The sequence below is a fragment of the Hoplias malabaricus genome, chromosome 13 (genome assembly GCF_029633855.1).
Source record: "Hoplias malabaricus isolate fHopMal1 chromosome 13, fHopMal1.hap1, whole genome shotgun sequence".
In the NCBI taxonomy this organism is placed as follows: domain Eukaryota; kingdom Metazoa; phylum Chordata; class Actinopteri; order Characiformes; family Erythrinidae; genus Hoplias; species Hoplias malabaricus.
Genome location: NC_089812.1, coordinates 2,454,273 through 2,479,744, shown reverse-complemented (window position 1 = coordinate 2,479,744; position 25,472 = coordinate 2,454,273). Strand labels below are relative to the sequence as shown.

At 45.1% G+C, this 25,472-nt stretch overlaps 1 protein-coding gene across 4 annotated transcripts in view; it reads right to left on the bottom strand.

The window, feature by feature from the left end:
• The window catches only part of LOC136664974 (ephrin type-A receptor 7-like), a 97,764-nt gene extending 72,368 nt beyond the window's left edge, over positions 1-25,396 (bottom strand). For all 4 annotated transcript variants that reach the window (XR_010795192.1, XM_066642502.1, XM_066642503.1 and 1 more), the window contains exon 1: positions 25,259-25,396. Coding sequence is in view for 3 of the 4 variants with exons in the window: in XM_066642502.1 (XP_066498599.1) it covers positions 25,259-25,337 (79 nt within the window). In the remaining variant the exon portion in view is untranslated. The remainder of the gene's footprint in view (positions 1-25,258) is intronic.
• Between the last annotated feature and the right edge of the window lie 76 nt (positions 25,397-25,472).

Below are 25,472 nucleotides of genomic sequence, written 5' to 3'. Positions count from 1 at the left end.
GAGGTGACAGAGACAGGGACTAGTTGCGTAATCACAGATCTGTGTGTGTACTGAGTGAAGGTGTGTGGAAATGTAGTTAAAAGACACTTAAAGCTTTAAAGGTGTTTTATTATTTCTGTAAACAGCTTCTGTGTGGAACTGTGAACAAAGGAGGTTTAGGAGTGAATCCAGGACCGGAGAAGCAAGGAATGCTCACACTTTTATCCACAAAGTTCAAAACAAGTCTGAAAACGCAGCTCAGCCTTGAAAAGCCGGGTTTCTTTGCACTGTGTGTTTATTAAAGTCTCAGTGAAGTTCCGCTCAGTTCAGGTTCTAAAGCTGGATGGAATCGCTGCGAGAATAAACGACTTTAAACTTTCACAAAACTCTGAAACTCTGCTGTTTTCTCTCTCAATCTCAATCCGAGGGCAGGATTTCCTGCCTCTTCCCTCAGAGAGAGAGAGCAGCCTCTGAGCACAAACGTCAGCCGCAGAACTCAGGACAAACGCCTCATTGAGAGATGGGAGGAAGCAGCTGCCGTCAGAAAAGCGAAAGAGACGGAGAGAAACGAGTGGAGAAAGGTGCTGCTGTAAGGGCACGGGGCTAAATAAAGCTACGGCGAGAAAGAGAAAGAGAGGGAGATGTCAAGAACATTCAGACAGGATTCCTGCGCGAGGTTTCTGATCTCCACAGAAAAGCGAGGCAGGTTTAATTAGAGCACGGAAAGCGAAGGTTCGGCTCGATTAAGTCGTCCACAAGGACGCTGCGGCACGGGAATCTGAAGCAGCTGACAGAGGTGAATAACACCGCACTTCATCAGAGCAGAAAAGGAGAAGAGAGTCCATCAGAGCCTGCAATTACAGCTATTCATACCTGGAGTCATATCAGAAACCTGGCCAGGTATTAATCCTCCAGCAGATAAAGAGTGTCCTTGATTATAAACCGCTCTGAGCCCTGTGTAGTACACTCTGCAGCTCTCATACTTTTCTGTTAAACTGTGTAAAGTGAAGCACATGAAAAAACAGCAAGATTTCCCAATGGAATTTGGGTGGACTTGCACTGTATTCCAAAGAAAAAAATATATTAATTTAGGGGCGGCACGATGCCTGGAGGTTGTGGGTTCGATTCCCGCTCCGGCTGACTGTCTGTGAGGAGTGTGGTGTGTTCTCTCTGTGTCTGCGTGGGTTTCCTCCGGGTGACTGTCTGTGAGGAGTGTGGTGTGTTCTCCCTGTGTCTGCGTGGGTTTCCTCCGGGTGACTGTCTGTGAGGAGTGTGGTGTGTTCTCTCTGTGTCTGCGTGGGTTTCCTCCTGGTGACTGTCTGTGAGGAGTGTGGTGTGTTCTCTCTGTGTCTGCGTGGGTTTCCTCCTGGTGACTGTCTGTGAGGAGTGTGGTGTGTTCTCTCTGTGTCTGCGTGGGTTTCCTCCGGGTGACTGTCTGTGAGGAGTGTGGTGTGTTCTCCCTGTGTCTGCGTGGGTTTCCTCCAGGTGACTGTCTGTGAGGAGTGTGGTGTGTTCTCTCTGTGTCTGCGTGGGTTTCCTCCGGGTTACTGTCTGTGAGGAGTGTGGTGTGTTCTCCCTGTGTCTGCGTGGGTTTCCTCCGGGTGACTGTCTGTGAGGAGTGTGGTGTGTTCTCCCTGTGTCTGCGTGGGTTTCCTCCGGGTGACTGTCTGTGAGGAGTGTGGTGTGTTCTCTCTGTGTCTGCATGGGTTTCCTCCGGGATACTGTCTGTGAGGAGTTGGTGTGTTCTCCCTGTGTCTGCGTGGGTTTCCTCCTGGTGACTGTCTGTGAGGAGTGTGGTGTGTTCTCCCTGTGTCTGCGTGGGTTTACTTCAGGTGTTCCTGTTTCCTCCCACAGTCCAAAAACACACGTTTGTAGGTGGATTGGTGACTCAAAAGTGTCCGTCTGTGTGAGTGTGTGTGTTGCCCTGTGAAGGACTGGCGCCCCCTCCAGGGTGTGTTCCCGCCTTGCGCCCAATGATTCCAGGTAGGCTCTGGAGTCACTGCGACCCTGAACTGGATAAGGGTTACAGACAATGAATGATTGAATTAAATGAATTTAAATAATGAAGGACGTCACCTACTTTACATGCACACACAATGTGTAGCCTCAACCTATAGGGGGAACTCTGGAGCAGCTGCACATGAGCATATAGTCACCATGCCCAATGCCAAGTGCTGGCCAGAAGAGTGGAAATCCTCAGCTGTGGAGACCCAGGTCTTCTGAAAGGTCAGTGCTGCAGCAGCGGGAATAAAGGCACAGAGTGGCCATAAATGTCTGGACAGCTCCCTGACCAAAGGCTGACATCTGGACCTTGGCGTCTCTGGATTCATTGCGAGAAGAAATGAATTCAAAACCTTTAACTGTACACATCTATGCTTCATCTTTCTGCTGCTGTCTTTAAGGGTATTCCACCCAGACTGGGGACGGGCACCAGGAGAGCACTGACCGGTGCAAAGCTCAGCGGCTGGACGGCGGACACAGGGAGCATACGTCACAGCCCGCGCAGGCAGACAGTGACCCGAGGCGAGGACTGGATCCAGTCGAGTGGAAATGTTGGCCGCCACAATGCCGTGCTGCTCAGAGCTCTGCTGTCAGATATTCACTGGAGTAAAACTGACTATATAACACACACACACACACACACACACACACACACACACACACACACACACACAGAGAGAGAGAGAGAGCAAGTGCAAAGGGCATTTAACAACTAACACCAAGACAATTCGAAAATCTCAGCATCTTTTTTCGTTGTTCCCTGAATTTCTATCTCTCTCTCTCACACACACACACACACACACACACACACACACACACAGCTGTCAAACCTCCACACTGATTACAGCATCACATTCATAGGAGAGAGAGCAAAAAAGATGTAGATGCTGTTTCCGAAATGCTTCCCTATTCCCCATGTGACACTCTATACAGTGCACTATTATAGTGAAGTGAATTCAGGAGGGTAGTGAACGTACTCGGACACTGAGTAGTGAATAGGGCACAGTTTAGGACACAGCCAGAAGAGTTCTCAGACCGCTGCAGTTCAGGACACGGAGAGCATGATTGAAAGAGGAGGAAAGGCAAATAAATGAGTGTGTGAGCAATTCACTGAGGCCAGGCTCATATTCATCACCCCCCCCTCCCCACCACCTTACACACACACACACACACACACACACACACCTTCACCCCCCCGACCCGGCTCTGATACAAATCCTGGTGAAAAGGGGGAGTTGTAAATTCAGTCAGGAGGATTATCCACATGTTGTTACGGCAACCTCCGCACCAACACACACCCAGGCTCAGCATCGGCCAATCAGAGGCCAGCTCCATCCCTGTAAGAGCTGTCCAGTGGAGGACAGAGTGGAATGAGAGTGTGTGTTGTGGCCGAATGGCATTCACACCCACCCTGAGCCCACTCTATACAGCATCGTTATAATGGACCTTAAGCAGCACCCTCCGTATCTGTCTGTTCCTAACGAAAGAGAAGAGAGAGAGAGAGAGAATGAGGGGAAAGGAGGAGAGAGACAGTGAAATGGGAAGAGAGAAAGATGTGGGTAAGAGAGAGAAGAGAAAAAGAAAAAGGGAAAGCGATAGAGATCAGATGGAGTCATCCATCAACAGCTAATCAGGTTAACTCCTCAGGGGTCTGTTCTTGTCGTCTGTTTTCGTTCCGCCATTGTGTTTTTCCATGTGTCTTTTATTTAGATTTTATGCTAATGAGCTTGTCTCTGTTTATCACAGTCAAATGAGCATATGCCGTCTGATTCGTCAGTGTGTACTCATTTAAATATGAACTGAAAGAGCTGAACCGACTTCCCCCTTCTCTCAGATCCCACACGGCGGGGGTTAAACACCGCGGAGCCGCACCTGAGACCAGTGCAACAGGGTCCAAAAGTTTACAGACACAGCTCTCGGTGTGTGTATGAGCTCTACACACACACACACACACACACGACATGCTGGAGCCGCTGCACATGAGCCTGAGGGCACAATGCCCTGTGCAGAGAGTCAGCCACAGGGGGAACTGTGCTCTCTGGGGTGAGTTGATCGAGGACTAATCACCAACATCAGCACCTGACCCTCAGGTTTCTGTGGCTGAATGCCATCAAATCCTCACAGAAATGTTCCAAAGGCTTATGCAAAGCACTCCCTAACGACACAGTCATAAGGGATTTCCACACACACACACACACACACACACCCCTCCCGTCTCCATCCGTTCAGCTCCTCGGGCGATCGAGCATTAATTACACACAGCTCTGATAAATAAATAATGGATAAATCTGAACTTCACATCCGTCTGCAGCACATCTGCAAATAAACTTCTCTCTCTCTCTCTCCCTCTTTTTTACCTCTTGTTCGCTCTCTATTCCTCCCCCTTTCTCTATCCTGCTCTTTACCTCTCTCGCTTTCTCTCTCTACATTTCTCCTTTTTAACTCTCACTCTATTCCTCACCTCTCTCCTCTTTTTACCCATCTCTCCCTCTACTCTCGCATTCACTCTCTCTATTCCATCTTCCTCCCTCTCTCCTCCCTTCCTTGGCTTTTTAACTCTCCCTCTCTCAATTCATCCCTCTCCATTTCTTCGTTTACCACTCTCTCTCCTTTCTCCCCCTTATCACTTTTTCTGTCTGTCTCTATTCCTTTTTTAACCCTCTCTATTCCCCTCTTCCTCCCTCATTCCTCTTCCCTTCCCTCTTCCTCCTTTTCCTCTCTGCAATTTACATTTTCTCTGCAATGTATCCCTTTATTCTTTCACATATTTCCCCCCTCCCTTTATTTTTATGGCAATGTTTCTTTTCTCATTTTCTTCCTCCGTCTCCCTCTCCCTTGTCTCGCCGTCTCACACCATTTCTCTGCAGATTGTTTGTTTGTTTGTTTGTTTATCCACGAGGCCGATGACGGAACACTATTAATCCTCTAAAGCTGTGTTTAAGAAAAAAGGGAGGAAAGGAAATAATTTAAACGATTATGCAAACGAGGAGCTAAACGGCTGCCTCGACTCATCTGGAGTTAATTACTCGCCTCTAATCGCCTCGTTTCCACTCTGTGTGAACGAGCCGACTCTAAAAGCAGAGTTCAGACCAGAACAGAACCCAGAACCCAGCAGATCCGGGACTGGGGCCACCGCACTCTCACTGAAATTCACCTTATTTTCCGTGACAGGAAGGGAGTAGCCGTCTTGGTTTATTTTGTGTTACAACTTCCAGGGAATTCAGAGAGTGTTAAAGCAGACAGAGTGCTGCAGTAATGTCACTGGAGATATAACTGAGTCTGTTCCAATGGCGAGAAAACGCAGAGGAGGCTGTGAGGGAAAAAGCAAACGAGCATCTGACATTTTTACCAGGTACAAAAATTTGCTTATTTACCAACTTCATAGACGTAGATACTAGATGTATCGTGTTTATTGGACGCACTGAGACCTGGAAGCACAGAGAGCCCCTCATTTGTCCGCAGTGACTGACCACAGCGAGTTGCACTGACCTCCCTCCCTCCCTCAACGAACATGGCGCTCAGAGTAAAGTCAATCAGTGAGTCACGGTCAAAAAACCAGCTCTCGGCTCTTCTAGGTTTAAATGTGTCACTACTCAAGGTTGATATTCCTTATTGATTTCCCCCTTTCCAACTTAAATGCAGCTTTAATACCGCCTTTACACCTTTAATACTACATTTTATTCCATACTTTCTATGTATAAAACACAGCAGAGACTTTATATCTCTTTAATATCTTTTTATTTTGTAATTTGTTCTTAGAAAATACACAAAACACAGGCTTTACATTTTTAATCTACACAAATCTGTGTTTTACCAAGTTCCCAGAATTCCTAACACCAAGGCAGAAGATAAACAGTGAAATAAGGAGAATATCATTTATATATCGTCGATATTAAAAGCTTGTGACTTCATCACCACTATTAGACTACAACAAGATCAAAGCTGAGAGATCAATCACTTCTGTATCCCCATTCAAATCTGTCAAGCTGTGGAGCAGCTGCACATGAGCATGCACAAGCTCACCACACCCAACGCTGTGTGTGGGTTAGAGGAGTGTAAAGCCCCCACCCCCACCACCACTTGGCCGTGGAATAACAGATCTGTGATTTCTCTGAAATGATGGAGCTCCTTGGCTGATGTTTCTGTGGCTGAATGCAATCAGATTCTCACAGTAATGTATTGCGAAGCATTGTGATGCATGTTCAACACAACCATAATAACTGTCTGATCTTGTCGTCAGGTCCGTTAGAGTCGTTGCCGCTAGCGACGCTCTCCTAAAACGCTTGATCAAATCCATCACGCCAACAAAAGAAAAGGTCATGAAAGGTCAAGGGGGGGGCGCTCCCATCAATCACAGGTATAATTGACTCCACCTCCTGTGACATCAGCATTAATGTTGGGTGGAGGGGGGGTGAGAGAGAGAGAGAGAGAGAGAGAGAGAGAGAGAGAGAGAAGGGGAAAAAGAGAGAGAGAGAAAGGGAAAGAGAGAGTGAGAGAGAAAGAGAGAGACAGATAGGCAGAGACTCAGTGATGCTTCATCTACACAGAGTCAGATCGAAGGCTCAGAGCATCTCAATAAAAACAAAAGTGGAAAAACACCAAATACACACACACACATACACACACTATTGAATGTGAATTAAAATGCAAATGCAGCTCTTGCTAGTTTTTCTGTGCCCTGGTTGCAGATGGGAGGCATCTGAACAAGACAGCACAAACTATTCTGGAATATCAACACACACACACACACACACACACACACACACTATTCAATTCGAGTGTGCTACAGTGGAGCTGGGACTGAATGTTTCAGGACTCTGTTCCTAGTCACGTCACATTTACAATGAATATGAAAAAATAAAATAAAATATCACGAATATAGTGTCCACGATGATCACGGTTGTGTTCAAATGTGCTGCAAAGTGCTGATACACAACCTGGAATCATGTCACCAACTGTTCTATTTATCAACAAACCACATTAGCAGCACTATTGGTACACTCTCAAGATGGCGCCGAGGATGGCAGCCACGGTGACGAGCTCCTCCGTGTTATGTTTGTTTTTGTTAATTAATGTTGTCTATTGTACCTCAAACTTGGTCAGCTGGAACAGAGAACAGTTATTAACCGCCAGGGACAACATTTCTCCTGATTTTATGCCGGAATTTATTCAAAAACCTTCAGAGTGTGTGGAAGTCTTTACAACGGCCGCGCTGACGCTGCTCGGCCTCGCAAGGAGACGCTGGAGTCGCAGACGAAGGGGCAGACGCGCGGGCGCGCTCGTGCGTCTCAGGCGGCGCGGGCCTCGCACACCTCTACCATCATTATTCCTCTCCAACCTCCGATCTCTCAGCAACAAAACTGAGGAACTACTCCTGCTCCGCCGGACCAACAAGGACTTCTCCTCTGCTTCTGCCCTCTGCTTCACGGAGACCTGGCTGAACGAGCTGATCCCGGACAGTGCGCTGGACGTACCGGGCTTCCAGCTACTGAGAGCGGACAGAGACGTGGAACGTAGCGGGAAGAGTAGGGGAGGAGGAATCTGCTTCTACATCAACGAGCGCTGGTGTAGAGACACTACAGTATTGTTAACATCATGCTCTCCTCATCTGGAGTCTCTCTTCATTAACTGTCGGCCGTTTTACTCTCCCAGAGAATTCAGCTCCTTCATTCTGGCCGGCGTGTACATCAGGCCGAGCGCGTGCACCAGCGACGCGCAGAGACAACTGGCCGAACAGATAATGGAACTAGAGAGAGATCATCCAGACTCGCTGCTGATCATTCTGGGGGACTTTAATAGCGCTAACCTCACGAAGGAGATGCCCAAATACAGGCAACATATCGCGTGCGCTACACGTGAAGGCAACACACTAGACAAATGCTACACAAGCATCAAGAATGCCTATCGCGCTGTTGTGCGCGCCGCTCTCGGGCTCTCCGATCACAGCCTCGTTCACCTCATTCCCACGTACCGGCAGAAACTCAAAACCAACAAGCCGGCCATTACAACAGTGAAGAGGTGGACCAGTGGAGTAATAGAGAAGCTGCAGGGCTGCTTCGACTCCACAAACTGGGCTGTGTTTGAGGAGGCGACAGACGGACTGGACGAATACATAGACGCTGTGACGTCATATATAAGCTTCTGTGAAGACAGCTGTATTTCAACTAGAACACATGTTAAACACAGTAACAGCAAACCCTGGTTTTCTATAGAACTGAAACAGCTTAGGCGAGAGAAGGAGGCCGCATTCAGGAGTGGAGACAGAGCTATCTACAAAAAAGCTAAGTACAGATTGGAGAAAGGGGTTAAAGCAGCGAAAAGAAAGTTCTCAGAGCAGCTGAATAACCACATCACAGCTAACGACCCATCGTCAGCCTGGAACAGTCTTCAGCTTCTCACTGGCTACAAGGTGAGAAATACCCCCCTCCACCTGAACGACCGTCAGCTCACCAACGACCTGAATGAGTTCTTCTGCAGATTTCAAACAATAGACAATCAGCAGACTCTCTCACCCCATCATCAACCCCCCTCCTCCCCCACACTGGCTCTCACACCTCCACCCCCAGCTTGTCTCACCATCAGCCTGCAGGACGTCCACAGACTCTTCAGCAGACAGAAGGTGAAGAAAGCCCTGGGACCTGATTCAGTCTCTCCATCCATCCTAAAACACTGCTGTGACCAACTAGCACCAGTCTTCACCAGCATCTTCAACAGATCACTGGAGCTCCGTTGTGTTCCAGCCTGCTTCAAGACCTCCACCATCATTCCAGTCCCCAAGAAATCCACCATCACTGGATTTAATGATTACAGACCTGTCGCCCTGACATCTGTGGTCATGAAGGTCTTTGAACGCCTGGTCTTAGCCCACCTAAAGACCATTACAGACCCCCTGCTGGACCCCCTGCAGTTTGCATACAGAGCAAACAGATCTGTTGATGATGTGGTCAACCTAACTCTCCACTTCATCCTTCAGCATCTAGACAGCTCTGGAACCTACGCTCGGGTTCTGTTTGTTGACTTTAGCTCGGCTTTCAACACCGTTGTGCCGCAGCTACTTCAAAGCAAACTGTCCCAGCTGTCAGTGCCGGACTCCATGTGTCAGTGGATTGCAAACTTCCTCACAGACAGAAGACAGTATGTGCGGCTTGGGAAACACACCTCAGACCTTCGAACACTCAGTACTGGAGTTCCACAAGGGTGTGTTCTTTCACCCCTTCTCTTCAGCCTTTACACCAACGACTGTGTCTCCAAGGAACCAGCTGTAAAGCTCCTGAAGTTTGCAGATGATTCCACTCTGGTGGGCCTCATAGCCAATGGTGATGAGTCTGCTTACAGAAAGGAGGTTGGTAAGCTGGTGTCCTGGTGCAGTGACAACCACTTGCTGCTGAACACAGACAAGACTGTAGAGATGGTGGTGGATTTCCGACGCAACCCACCCCCTGTATCCCCCCTCTACATCAAGGGCACCGCAGTTTCCACTGTAGAGTCACTCAAGTTCCTGGGCACCACCATATCCAGGGACCTGAAGTGGGAGAGGAACACCGTCTCCATCACCAAGAAAGCTCAGCAGAGAATGTTCTTCTTGAGACAGCTCAAGAAATTTGACCTGCCACAGACCCTGATGATCCAGTTCTACACAGCGATCATCGAGTCCATCATCACCTCATCCATAACCACCTGGTTTGGTTCCTCTACCTCACAAGAAAGAGCCAGGCTCCAGCGCATCATCAGATCAGCAGAGAAGATCATTGAATGTAACCTGCCAACACTTCAGGAGATCCACACCAGCAGGGTGAGGAAACGCGCTCGCAAAATTATGCTTGACCCCTCACATCCTGGACATCACCTCTTCCAGACTCTCCCTTCTGGTAGAAGACAAAGGATCATCAAAAGCAGCACAACACGACATGCTAACAGCTTCTTTCCCAGAGCTGTAGCTCTCCTCAACCACGGTGAACACCTCTGAGTCTCCAAACCACTGAACTAAACCGACTGGACATAACTGCACTGAACAGGACACTTTACTCACTTGCACTATGCTATTTTGCACAGCTGTACAGAAGTTCTATTTCTGTACTTCTACAACAATATATAATATAACCTACTTTAGGAATATCTGGAAACATTTATATTCATACGCATATCTGTACAGTATAGATTTATATTTTACGTTGTCTAATTTATGTCTTAACGCTCTTTTTTTCCAGTACTTAACTGTATTTTTTTAGTCTATTTATTGTTTATTGTACCTCTTTTAAAGTTTTGTTAACAGTCTGTGTACGTGTTACATGTCATACATGTGTTGCTGTCACCAAGACAAATTCCTAGTATGTCTAACATACCTGGCGAAATAAAGAGATTCTGATTCTGATTCTATGCACTATTTTTTAACATTAACCTGAAAGTGAACCCCTTACACTTCGACCCTGCACTTGAAGCAGAAAGCACCCAGTAAACGTGAGGATACTAATCACATCTGTCTAACCCTCAATTCCGTTGGTGCAGAATTATTTACTTCACAGGGAAACCTGAGGTGTGTTTTTAAGAGGCATGTTTATTTATTATTAGAGCACAAAAGAAAGTGTTTGAATGGCAACAATTTAAGGTGGAATTTATGAGCAGCAGCATTTAAACTGGAAAGAGGCTGAGAAAGAGGCTGTTCTACCGTGAATAGCGCTGTAAATATTTTCAAGATGAGTATGAGATGAATGAGAAAAAAAAAAAAAAAAAAGTATTTATTCGGTGTTCTCCCTGTGTCTGCGTGGGTTTCCTCCTACGGTCCCAAAAACACACGTTGGTAGGTGGATTGGTGACTCAAATGTGTCCATAGTTGTGAGTGTGTGTCGCCCTGTGAAGGACTGGCGCCCCCCTCCAGGGTGAGTTCAATGCGTCCAACGATTCCGGGTAGGCTCCGAACCCACCGCGACCCTGAACTGGATAAACGCTTACAGACAATGAATATATCTCGCTGTGAGCTATTACCTTCTCTATTGTGCTTCAGACTTATTTTTACACATTTAAAAATGTCCATTAATCCATGCAAAAAAGTTCTGAAAGACGCTGGGGCATTATGGGAAATGTAGAGCCTGTGGTGAATTTGCGTGGCAAGTCCTGTAGTTTTCCTCAGCCATCCAGGATCAAATCTTTTTTTTACCGCTGTGATTTTAGTGGGGCACAACAACATTTTACCTGGGAATGTGCTGCAGTAAAACGAGTGATGTCCTTGACCGAGAGTCGGCTTACTTTTCACAGAGTCTCTGAAGCAACGCTAAACAAACCCACGTAATGTGTGGGTGGCACAGCTGGGAGACTGTTGCTAACCATGTATATGAGGCTTTCAAACTGCTGTATTAATGGTAATTACAATATAAACAGTAAAGGAACTTGACTGTGATTTATGCTGAAGCTGTAAATGGTTCGTGTCTAATTTAGACACCACACTTAAAAGTATATTCGGGTTAAGGGTCATATTCCAGGTTCTATTTCTGCTGTAACACACACACACACACTTTCTCAGAGACTCAAACTTTCACAGACACACAGTGACAGATACACTCCTGTGTGTGTGGTGTTTCGTTTTTCATTTTTTTTTCTGCTTGGCTCAGTGAGGCCCCAGCCGACTAAACATCCCTGAATGTTTTATCAAAGCGCTCTCTCTCTCTCTCTCTCTCTCTCTCTCTCTCTCTCTCTCTCTCTCTCTCTCTATACACATGCAAGTGTGTGTGTCCTGGTGTTTATGCTCCAGTCTCAGAAAGATGTCCAGGGTGTAGCTGTCACTGCTCTGCCCTGAAGCGAGGACTCGGTGAAGGGATCAGTGTTATGCAACAGAGGAATAAATGGAGGGAGTAAAGAGGACAAACAGAGTAAGAAAATAAATCACTGCAGCCGTTCCTCCACAGCCTGAGCTAAGCTAACAGCGCTAACGCTAACGAGCTTGGGATCAGCGGCTTCAGTTGAGCTCCGAGTTCAGTTCCAGCTCTGCTTTCTCTAACATTTGAGCTGAAGGCCATTAATCAGGAGGGTGTTCCCGTTCTGGGAAGACATTACACTCGATGCTGGAACATTGCTGTGAGGATTTGATGGCTTTCAGCAACATAAACCTCAGTGAGGTCAGATGCTGATGTTAATGATCAGTTCTGGCACTCCAACTCGTCCCAGAGGAACTGGACGGACCTGCTTCCCTCCAAAGAACACAGGTCCACTGCTTCACTGCACAACGCTGGGGGGCTGTACAGCTCTCTACCCCACACTTGGCATTGAGCATGTGCAGCTGCTCCAGAGCATCCCTTTCTGTAGGCAATGCTTTTCTGAGGAGATGATAATGATGAGCTCTAAAAATAGTGAGATATATTTGAGTCAGAGATGTGTAGCCAAAATTAACCCTACTTTTATACAGTGTGTGTGTGTGTGTGTGTGTGTGTGTGTGTGTGTGTAGTGGTGACTCTCATGTTCTACGAGGACAGTAGGAGTGAAGTCTGGCGTAATCCGAGGTGATAATGAAGGCATTCGTCCTCCGCACCACAAATGTTCACTTTTATGTGCACACACACACACACAGACACACACACACACACACACTCTCAGAGTAAGAGAACTGAAAGATTATTCATTTTTGAAATTCCAAGAGCTCCAATTTCTATTATTGCTTTAATCATCAACGCTGCTGCTGAATTGTGACCAACACAATTTGTGACATCACATCCATGCCTCATAAAAACCAGCAGGCCTGAACTTATGTAGACACACACACACACACACACACACACAGAGACAGAGATAGAGTAAGCTCTAAAAAAAAAAAAGTAAACAGTCTCCGCATCCTTTATCTGACCTTCAGAATCAGTCGAATAATCAGAGTGACAGCAGACAAATATTTAACCATGTGTGTGTGTGTGTGTGTGTGTGTGTACGTACTTGGCCGGACTTGAGGAATTGCCGCTTCCTCCCCATCTGTCCCTGAGACAGGACACAGTTATCTGACCATCTGACCACATCTTACATCACTCTTTTTCTCTGTCTTTCTCTCTCTCGCTCGCTGACACGCACACACACACACACACACACACACACACAACCAATGAGAGTCTAGTATATGTGAATCACTGAAATGACAAATTCTATAGAATTGATTCATGAATCAAATGACAAAACAATTGTCAGTTAAAAATGAATCAAAATGCTGAATCGATTCGGCTGTGATCTTTATGAATTAAGAGTCAATATAATAATGAGATCAGATCCCACGCAGCCAGAAATAGAAAAGAAGTCTGAAGCCTATAAACAGTGTAAATGTCTTGATTCAGCTTTCTATAAAAAAGAAAAGAATCGTATCATTTCATGTCTAGTGCGTGTGTAGTGCAAGCTCCATCGCTCCATTACCACACACCAAACACAATTTACCTTAAACTGCTTTGATTGCAATCAGAGGACACAACATACACACACACACACACACACACACACACACACACCTCCACACACACACACACACACACACTGATTACAGGTTGTTAACATCCAGCCGAGTGAGAAAAACACGTCCGAAACTCTTGTTTTTTCCACACGACATGAAGTTGGTCACGTTGAATATAAACCACCTAAAGCTTCTGCTGATTTTCTAAAACGTAAAGAAGGGCATTTCCTAAACAATTAAAAATAAATCAATAAAAATACCTTTCACAGGTTTGAGTCTGCCTCTATACAATTGTCCCAACACACACCTAACACACTCCATGCCTAACACACACACACACACACTCCATGCCTAACATACACACACACACACTCCATGCCTAACACACACACACACACATTCCATGCCTAACACACACACACACACACACACTCCATGCCTAACACACACACACACTCCATGCCTAACACACACACACACACACACACACACTCCATGCCTAACACACACACACACACTCCATGCCTAACACATACACACACACACACTCCATGCCTAACACACACACTCCATGCCTAACACACACACACACACACACCATGCCTAACACACACACACACACACCATGCCTAACACACACACACACTCCATGCCTAACACACACACACACACTCCATGCCTAACACACACATACACACACACACTCCATGCCTAACACACACACACCATGCCTAACACACACACACACACACACTCCATGCCTAACACACACACACACACACACTCCATGCCTAACACACACACACCATGCCTAACACACACACACACACACACTCCATGCCTAACACACACACACACACACACTCCATGCCTAACACACACACACACACACTCCATGCCTAACACACACACTAATGTATTAAATGGTTTATTATTATTATTATTATTATACGTTTAACATTCTAAGCTACCAATTAAAATTCTTCAGGAGGCTAGAGATGCACAACTGAGTGTGTCCTCACTGTTAGTGAGGGTAAATAAAGGGTAACACATCAGGAACCTAACGAAGGAATGTATCCTTTAAATAATTAGTGAATGTATTAATAAAATGTATAATAAGCTCTTACCTCATGAATAATACTGTGATAATAAAGTATATGTCACACAAACACTGCAGAGCTTAGATGCCCTTTAATCAAAAAATTAATAATAAATCACAAAATTATCCATCACTCACTAATCATCTACGTATTTACAGCTATCCGTATTTAATATAAAAACCCTTTATGAGGCCCACATCAGCGCTTCACGGTCATTAAATGATGAACAGATCTGGGAATGATCAGTTTCACCACGTTGCCCACGTTACAGCCCCAGGTTTTCCGTCCCCACAGTGAGTAAAGGTAACTGAACGGCATGTAAACAGATTCCTGACGGCAGGGCGCTTCCACCCAAATAAGCAGCGTCTGGAACCGGGCAGCAGGCTGAAGGCTGTAATTTATGTATTTATTCATCGCTGTAAAAGGTCGGACAATTTTCCAGGTCAGCGGTCACGGTCGTCCTGAGAGGAACGGCACGAGGAACATCACTCCCATCGTCACGGAGATAACGGGGGAGGGGAGGGGGCTCAATATCCGGCGAGCGCGAGGTTCACGGCCTTAATGAGACTGAAAGGTCAAACGCCTCTCCAGAAGATTAACGGGTCTAACGCGACACACGGCTCCCGCCCTGGCACCCACACTGGCACCGGACGCCCGCTGGCATCGAGGCTGGCACAGAGACGGGACACACACTGACATTTTCTTCACCTTAAACCACAGAGGAGAGAATAAACAGGAGGAGAGGAGGTCATCAGGAACATCAGCTTTAACATATCGTTATTTAAGTCTGTGGTTTCTGACACCTAGTGGCCTGGATGTGTACTAAACCTTCTTAAACAGGGCGAGGCCTTGAACAGGTGGGGCCCACCCAAACAGAGCCAAGGTCCACCCAGTCAGCCACTGTTCTGCGTACGTTCCTGCGAGTCTGGAGCATTCTGGTGAAGTGTGTGAAGTGTCCCCCGCCCCCACCCCACCACAGGGTCAACAAACCAACATGGACACCCACTTTTACCCATGTCTGAGGTTTTAAAATGCTAGGGTTACAGTGTTTTGACTCATTGTTGAAGCCGTTGTAGCTGAACTTCATGTTTTGTAGCTAACACTTTCATAAACATGCAATATTTCGCTTTAAAATAAACAGAGTGCACCTTTAACGATGTTTTCTAATGTTGGGAAGTTTAACCCGGGTTCGTAAACTGGTCGCCTACGACGTGCTGAACATCTCTATTCAGTCAGGATCACGATATCGATACGAGACATCGTTCCGCCCCGCGCCGGAGCTAGGGATTTTCACCACCACAAGACACACACTTCAAGGTCACCCTCCCCTTATTTCAGGCTTGATCCGTGATCACAACGAGGTGGACGCGACAACTCACACGTCACAGGGCTCTGAAAAGGTCAGGAAACTAAGCGCTCTGGAATTCTGTAGGAATCGGGAGAACGGGAGAAGGAAAGAACACTGACGTGAGGAAGGAATATTTGAATATTTGGATTATTCCGGGAACAGTCAGCAGCGGATTCAAACAGCTTTTACATGACACAGACCACGTCAACAGGCGTGGAATCGGAACACACACACCACACACACAAACACACACACACACACACACACAGACACACAGACACACAGACACACACCATTCGTCCCCGTCAGTAGTGTCATGAATACGATATGACCTCCGTGCTTTTAGCCAGATTGGAAATGCTTTATCAGACACACAGAGCCATGGGGAGTGTGTGTGTGTGTGTGTGCTGAAGGGAATTAAAACTGCAGAGGTGTGTAATGCTCAGGCCCTGGTCTGTGTAAGTATACAAGTAATATCACATTGTGGGGACCACTACCTGTTTACACACTCACACTAAGGATTGGTTTAGTATAAGGTTCCACAAAATGAATGGTAGTCTATGTAATATCCTCACAATTCACAAATACACGGTGTGTGTGTGTGTGTGTCGTACAGAGCTGCAGTAAAACCTTTCAAACATGAAGAACACATTAGCAGCTGTGAGGCAGGAGAAATGAATGGAAACATACACACCGCAGCCAAGCATGGGCTACAGCGGTATATAGCCCCTCAGCACTAGGCTGTGGAACAGTGGAACTGTGTTTTCTGGAGTGATGGAGCTCCTCTGGAAGAAGCTGATGTGGTGTTTGTGATCCAGATCTAATCGTTCAACACCAGTACCTGACCCTCACTGAGGTTCATGTGGCAGAATGTCATCAAATCCTCACAGAAATCACATGACATCTAGGGTACGGCCTTCCCAGGAGAGCAGAGGCTGTTACTGCAGAGAATAACAACACCATCCTGAATGAGACTCCAGTTCAGGAGAAAAGCTGGACCAGACAGTGTCTACACAACACGGGGGAACACTGTGGAAGAACACCGTGGTACACTGAGGAACACCATGGAACACACTGTTGCATTGTGATACACCAAGGTACACCGTGGTACACTGAGGAACACAGGAACACCATGGTACACAATGTTACACTGAGGAACACCATCGGACACTGTGTTGCATTGTGGTACACCGAGGTACACCGTGGTACACTGAGGAACACAGGAACACCATGGTACACAATGTTACACTGAGGAACACCATCGGACACTGTGTTGCATTGTGGTACACCGAGGTACACTGAGGAACACAGGAACACCATGGTACACAATGTTACACTGAGGAACACCATCGGACACTGTGGTACACTGATACACTGAGGAAGTCTAATAAATTCTGGGCTACACTGCAGAACATGAACATCTTGGAACACCACAGTACAACGAGGAACCCTGAAGAACACTGGTACCCCGAGGAACGGTGGCGGCACGGTGGCTTGGTGGTTAGCACGTTCGCCTCCCAGCGCTGGGATCTTGGGTTCAAGTCCCATCTGGGTGGAGTTTCCATGTTCTCCCCGTGTCTGCGTGGGTTTCCTCCGGGGGCTCCGGTTTCCTCCCACAGTCCAAAAACATGGAGGGTAGGTGAATTGGCTTCTCTAATAACTGTCCTGGTGTGTGAATGAATGTCTGTATGTGTGAGCCCAGATATGGATTGGCGCTCTGTCCTGGGTTAAACCCTAGTGCCCGATGCAGTCCTCCAGGTGGACGGTCGTTTCTGGTTGAGAGTACGCTGTGCGCGTTTGGCTGCCGCTTCTCGCCAGTGTGTGTGAATTGAGCGTTCTGAGCAGTGTTGATTGTAAAGCGTCCTTGGGTGTCTAGAAAGGCGCTATATAAGTGTAACGATAATAATGGAATATTGAGGAACACCACATTGACACACTGAGGAACACTGCAGTACGCTACAAAACACTGAAGAACCTTGTAGAATGTGTCACGATGTTAAAATAGTTGTGGAACACTGTTCTGACATCATCTCAGCTCCAATCTAAGATTTTAAAGTGTGAAAGCAGTTCCTGCCCTTTTCAAAAGCATTATCTGCTTCTAGAAGCGAATGAGTCAGACTCTTTAACACGTCACAGGAACAGTGTTCCCACAGACCAAACGCACTTGTACACATCCTGTACTTTAATGGGGACATATAATCCTTGTTCAGTGCATGTGCTCATAACTGTGTTTATCTGGAGCCCACCAACCCACACACTGTGAAACAAGACCACCACATCAGTTTTCTGTGAGCTGCTCAAGTCAGAAGACATGAGAAAAAGTTATTCTGCTCCTCATCTGACGTCAAGGGCAGAGACTTGAGAATTGCACCTCCCCCTCGTCTGAGTCTGTCCAATCACAGCACTGGACCCGTGTTCACGTGAAAACGGAAAAACAGGAGCACGGAGTAAAAATGAAGATGATGAGAACGGAAAAGAAAGAGAACCAAGTGAAAAAGGCTGAAAACCAGAGCTTCCTCCTCGCCCTTTACTGCTGCGTGCTCGCGGTCAGGGAAAACAACGAGCGGCTCACTATCCTTTAAAGGAGCCCTCTGTAATACTTACATTAAGTATTTAATATGGCTTCCGCATTCAATTCAAAATACTGGAGAGTTTTTTGCGCCCTCCCCCTCCCTCCAGAAAATGTGACGCTCCTGTGGGTTGCCATGTTGACAAAAACTAGGCCTAACTAATGTCATTTTAGGAGGCAGGCATTGGCTTATCACTCACAACTTTTGTATTCAAAAGCTTAATACCTCCTTAAACAGATCAGTTTATGAGGCAAATTTTGCTGTTGTTCGCCAGAATCTTATTTGAATTTTCTAGTCCACATTAAACAGGCGACTATGAAGCTAAAGGTAGCTTGACCAGACAGCGACCAAACACGACACTTATTCCTCACTTTTTGTTTAAAACAAACCACAGAGTTTACACCTTTAACCCACACCTATGCATCTGTACTTCTTCAAAAATGAATCGTTTACCTGTTGAAGAGAAAATGAACCAACTCTGGTTCTGTCTTGTAGTCCTGCTGGGCTCTAAATCTCCAACTCAAGAAGATTTTTAGATGAATTCCAAGGATTTTTCAGTCCTGTACAATCTAACGTTACCTGTGTTGGCTTACTCGCTTCCATAGCTGCAGCACACTGTTTGTCTGGTATTATGTGTCATATCTGGCAACCTGGGTGGTGGAATAGTACTGAGGAGTTCAGCTCTGATAGAAGCACATATTGGCTGTAGCACTACTGTCAGAGAGGCCAGTGCTTCAACTTTGACCAAAGCAGGCCACAGACATTTCATTAAGAACCAGAGCTGTGTTCCTTTATGAAACAGTTGGGGAATATGTGCACTTTAATGTGGAAACAGGGTGCACCTCCAAACCTTCTCCCTGGAGCATGTGGGGACCAGAGAGCTCAGTCCTCTGCTTCTGAAGTTCACAGCTTCAGTAGTGGAGGCTCATGAAGAAGCGTTCTGGTGACGTGAGCTTCTCCGTTGTATTAAAGAAAGCCGGATGGGGTTACATAACCTCTGGAATCTGCTGTAACACGGCGCTCCATCTCAGCCGCATTAATATTAACACACGGCGTCTTGAGAAAGAGGAACATGTCTCAGAGTGTAGTCCTAAAACAGGCCTTTAAAAATATCAGAGAGGGAGGATCGCTCTTAAAAGAACTCTAGCTCAGAAGGTTCTCTTCCATCTCTCACTCCGAACTCACAGAGCCCCGAGACCCTCGGTCACCCCACCAGGCGCTGCATTCAGGAGGGACGAGTAACGAAGGCCAGCCCCCTGATCTCGGACATCTGTGTTAGAGTAGTAGTCTGCACGGTGGTCTGAAACGCCACCAGGTACAAAATGTCTCTGGTCAGGACTGTGACGGCCGGTGAGGGTGAAGGTGAGTGTATGGGATTGTGGCAGATCTTTGTTTGCAATTTTTGCTCATGGCTTAACTTTATTTAAATATTAATTGCTGTATGGATTGAATGGCAGTGTGAATGCACCAGTATTTTAACGAGTGAGTGTTAACAGGTAGAATGTGAACCGATCAATAAAGTTGAGTTTATTCCTCCCACTGTCCCTCTGTTTGTGTCTCGGGTTTGTGTCCTTTCGCTGATGCAGCAGATTTGCGAATAACAGGGTGGTACACCCCAGTGACTCAAGTGGCCAAAAAATATATATAAAATAAAATATTAAATAAAATACCTGCTTCTACGCACAGCTGGTTGAACTGGAGAGAGAACTCACCATTCATCATAATTTTGTCCTGCGCTCTCTCTCTCTCTCTTCACCCTGCTCTGTCCATCTCTCTTTTTCTCCCTCAGCGCTCAGCAGAATTAATACTGTAACAGTGCTTTTCCACTACACTGTACCCACTCTACTCGACTTGTCAATCACGATGAAATGCAGACAACCAGCACAAACTCTGTTTGTACCAACTGTTCCCATTAGAGTCAGTGTTTTCATTGCTACTGTCTGCATTTCAGGAGCGATGGGGTGGGCCGTGGGAGTGGAAAACCAACCAGGTACCAGCCTCCAGAACGTGTAGAGTCCAGCACAGTAGGCACCATGCAGTGGAAAAGTGGTGTACTGTAATAAGTAGTATTCATTCCTGAGTATGAGGTGGACACGAGAGTAGAACTAATTTAACTGGGTTCAGTGTAAATCAAAGCCTGTTTAACTGAAGTTAAAGTGGAATTAGTCCTAACTAATTGGGTTTGGAGTGGGATTTGTCGTGTTTAACTGGGCGTAGTGCAAGATTAGTGTTGTGTAAGTGAATTTAGAGCATAACTAGTCCTGTTCAATTAGGATTAGAGCAGAATTAGTCCCGTTTAACTGGGTTTAAGGAGGAAAAAGACCTGTCCAAAAGGATTTAGAGTAGTGGAAGCACTGCTTCTACCAATGTAAAATGTCTCTTTGTCTACCTACAGTGCACATTAGACAGCCAATCAGCAGCCACCTTTCTGTAAAAGCCATTCCTATTGGATGATGGATAGTAAGTGACCTCTGACATTTGATTAAAAAAAATTGCTCATTTAATAAAAAATGACCAATTTCTGTTCGTCTGCTGTGAAACATGGGGGTGGTAGTGCTCCAAGTACTGACCACACCTGCCGTAAACACATTCTTACTGCCTACTCCTCAGTGCTCAGTGGTAATGCAGTAATCTGAGTTACTAATGCTCCTGTGATTAACCGCGTGGTGTATCACTTCACAGCACAATGTATGTTGCGCAGCAGTGTGGCTTTCTGTTCATATCATACAGCTCTGCTTTACGAAGCTTAGGCACAATCAGCTGCAGAGGGTTCACGCTTTCAGGACCCTCAGGAACACACACACACACACACACACACTCGCAAGCCAGCATGGCTAAAAGCACCAGCACAGCACACCGCGTTAGCCACGAGCGACAAAGGAGTAAACGAGCTGCAGATGAGATGCCAAGGTGTGTTAGAGCTGAGGAGCGAGGGAACGAGGGAGGAGAGAGAGAGAGAGAGAGAAAAGAGGGAGAAAGACAGAAACTGACTGCTGAAAGGAAGAAACCCATACTCCAGGGGTCTGTGTGTGTGTGTGTGTGTGTGAGAGCGCAAGAGTGTTTTAAAGTAATACTCCAGCATTTTTCAATCTAATCTCTGCTGCATCTGTAACAGTCGATTACCGAACACTTTCTCTGCGCTTGAAAAAAGAAGAGAAACCTGTTCACTTTAAACCAGCCCTTGGCCTCTGACAGAGGGGGGCGGGCGATACAGGAATTATATCACAATACACAAACTATTATATTCTACCAGCGCCAAAATAAAGCAGGACTAACTGTGCTGTGAAACACGGGGGCGGATGCGCTCTGAAACCATGCCTTTATTGGAATATGGTGGAAGTAGTCAGTCCTTTACATTAGTAACTTATCATACAACATACGAACATTACCTCAACATCCTAACAGTGTCTACGTCTATATTTTTACCCACGGCTCTGTTGTGTGCTCTGGTTTTCTTCTGAAGCCCCTGTGAGGATTTGTTTGAAAGCAGTGGGTTTATTTTATTTGTTTTGTTTATTTCAGATATTTATCATTTTTTACTGATTTTTTTTCTGATTCCAGTGTCTGAATAGTTTTTGATAAAAGTTCAATGCATTTTAACGAGGTGTATTTGCATTATTATGGTATTATTTTATTAATATACCAATGTTATATAATGTATTACAATTACAGTATTATTGTTAAATATTACAGTGGCTTAAAAATTGTCTTAAAATGGCAATAATATTTTAATTGTAATTTTTTCCTGAGACAATGCATCAACCGCAAAAACAGGGCTACGTTTAAGAGCTAAACCACCCCCAAGAGTCTCGGTTTATTCTGTTTAATCCATTCACACTGTACATTGTTTATCACGAGAGAGAGAGAGAGAGAGAGAGAGAGATACAGAGAGAGAGAGAGCGCAAGAGAGAGGGAGAGAGACACAGAGAGAGCGAGAGAGACAGAGACAAAGAGACAGAGAGAGAGAAAGAGACAGAAAGAGAGAGAAAGAGAGAGACACAAAGAGAGCGAGAGAGAGAGAAAGAGACAGAGAGAGAGAGACAGAGAGAAAGAGAGAGAGAGCGCAAGAGAGAGAGAGACAGAGAAAGAGGGAGAGAAAGAAAGACAGAGAGAGAGAGAGAGAAAGAAGAGAGAAAGAAAGACACAGAGAGGGAGAGAAAGAAGAGAGAAAGACACAAAGAGAGCGAGAGACAGAAAGGAGAAAGACACAGAGAGCGAGAGAGAGAGATAGAGAGAGAAAGAGACAGAAAGAGAGAGCGAGAGAGAGAGAAAGAGAGAGAGAGAAAGAGAGAGAGAGAGAAAGAGAGAGACAGAAAGAGAGAGAGAGAGAGAGAGAAATAGAGAGAGAGACCCTGTGTACCCTCAGTGTGTGTTTGTTCATCACAGACTGTAAATAGCAGCATTGTATATAAATAACATCATTGTGTCTGCGTGAATAAATGAATTAACTCCATTATGTGGGGCCTAAAGTGAGGAATCTGGACGAAATGAACTGGTGAAATAGGTTTTATTCAAGTAGAAAATTACATTTACACTGGTCACCAAAGCCATCGCATCAACACAAACATTTAATAGATAATAGAATAGAGTGATGTTTACAGTACAGACATTGTTCAAGTCTCACACACACACACACTTCAGTACCACAAGAGAGTACAGCGTGTGTGTGTTTGTGTGTGTGTGTGTAGAGTACAAGATTATTATTACTATTATCTAAAATAATGTATCTTCTCCATAAGCAGGTTGTTTGTATAAAATTACAATAAAAATAAATAAATACATTACATTTACAATTATTTTTCTTTCTAAAAGATCACAGAAGCGTTATGAATGAGTGTCAAATACAAAGTGTTTCCAGATGTTGGACTTGATTGTATGGATTAAAATCAACCACATGTTTAATTAAAAATAAAGTATTAATAAATATATTAAAATGATACTGTCCTGCCACGAGAACAGATTTGGGAATTAACGCAGTCACAAACAGAATATCACTCCTCACCGCAACATGTTTAATTGCTTTTATTCTAATATTAATGCTTTATTTATATTTTTTTAAACCTCACTTACGTGCAGTAAACATAACATTATCACCCTCCTGTTTAATGCCCTTCACTTCAGAGTGTGCCCACGTCACAGTGACTGTAAAGAGTGTGTGAGAGTGTGTACTGTGCCTCAGCTGGGCTCCATCTCTGTCCACGAGCCTAAGGGGGATCTGTTAAAGCTCTTTCCTCTTCTGTCGCTCAGTGGCACTCACCTGAGCCCATAGATCGAGGAAAGCCAAGAACGAGTCACTCAGCAGAGAACCCTCCACAGATGATCTACAGTCCCCAGGCCTAGATAAGGAGGTCCGGGTGGGCACTGGGTTTCTCAATATAGCGTGTTCAGACACATGCTACACGCTACAGCTAACAGTGATATACATCAACAGCAGCCCCTCAAACAGAACCAGCACTGATCAAACCTCTTAACTTTATGCAAATGACACGGTGAAGCCTCCAAAAACAACCACCAAGAGAAACCTGGGGCGACGAAGTTGACGTGTACAGGGATGGTCCTGGGATACTATCAGGGTGGAGACAATCAGCTTAGCTTTCCCAAACCTGAGCTCAGTGCCGAGGGAAACATGTGAAACATGGTGGTGGTAGCACTCTTCAAACCCCACAGCTACAAAACCGATCACTGTAAGGAACAAGCCTTCACACACAGACAGCAGGCAGCTGACAGGTTTAGATTCAAATTCTCAAGTAATAAAATGCAGGGATCTATATATTTAGCCATAATCGCCCACCTCTACCCCGACTAACGTTCTTAAATCAGCGACAAACTTTTCAGAAACTGTCACTCAGCTTTAAAACACCAATAAAAGAGAATCAAATTTCAGCCATTTTGAGCAAACTGGATTAACTGACTTTATCACAGATTTATGAGTGAAAAATATGTTTTAAAAGCCCAAATAAATCAGGAAAAAATATACATTAAAAGCCCAAATAAATCAGGAAAAAATATATATTAAAAGCCCAAATAAATCAGGAAAAAATATATATTAAAAGCCCAAATAAATCAGGAAAAAATATATATTAAAAGCCCAAATAAATCAAGAAAAAATATATATTAAAAGCCCAAATAAATAAAAAAAATATAAAAAAATATTAACATAATTAAAAATAAGTGCTAGCGATATTTTAACGAAAACAATAGTAATGAATAAAACACTTTGAAAACGTAGGAATTCTCAGATTTAAAAGTTTAAAAAAAGCAATATTTAAAGAAGCAAGAATTAATGAATCATTTTAAATCATAAACAAAGCTGAACTTTTATTTATGAAATATTTAAAAGGCAGAACCTCTCCAGCTGAAAACAGTAAAACACGAAAGTCTGCTTAATGTATGAAAATATAAATAAAACGTAAACGTACAGCTTCTTATTTTATGAATGATACGGATCACGTTTAAAAGGAGAATAAAAGTTGGAAGACGCTTAGTTTTAAACTGTGAGTGGTTTTTAAGGCATTCAAGAAAGAAGAAAAAAACCTGACAGGGAATATACAACAAATTTAAAGTGGTTCCTCTGTCACAAAAAAGATCATACTGTGAGTGACAATCACATTAAACCCGAATTTAATGAGGTTAAATTGTTTTTAAATTAATAAGACTTAATATTATCTGGAAAAAAGACGTTGAAATTGGCTTCTTATCGGAATTAACCCGTTCCACCTTAAATGAGCCGCAGGTACATTCTCGCGCTTCAGTCGACACATCGCAACCGCTGCATTATTTAAGGTGGAAAGGAAAAATTCCGATAAGACCGCAAGTTAAGGGCTTTAGAAAGATGAAGATACCTCACCTTCCTCAGTGTAGACTTCCTTAAACCGGTTCAGAAATAAAATCCAAAGCACCGAAACTGCGGTCTTAAACAGCTCCATAATTATCTGGACACGGTTTCATGTCTCTAACACTCCACACATACACACTCATACATACACAATCTATCTCTCGCGCGCGGCGCGGACGCTAAAGTGACATGAAACCGCGGCGAGCATCCTATTTATCAGCTCCGG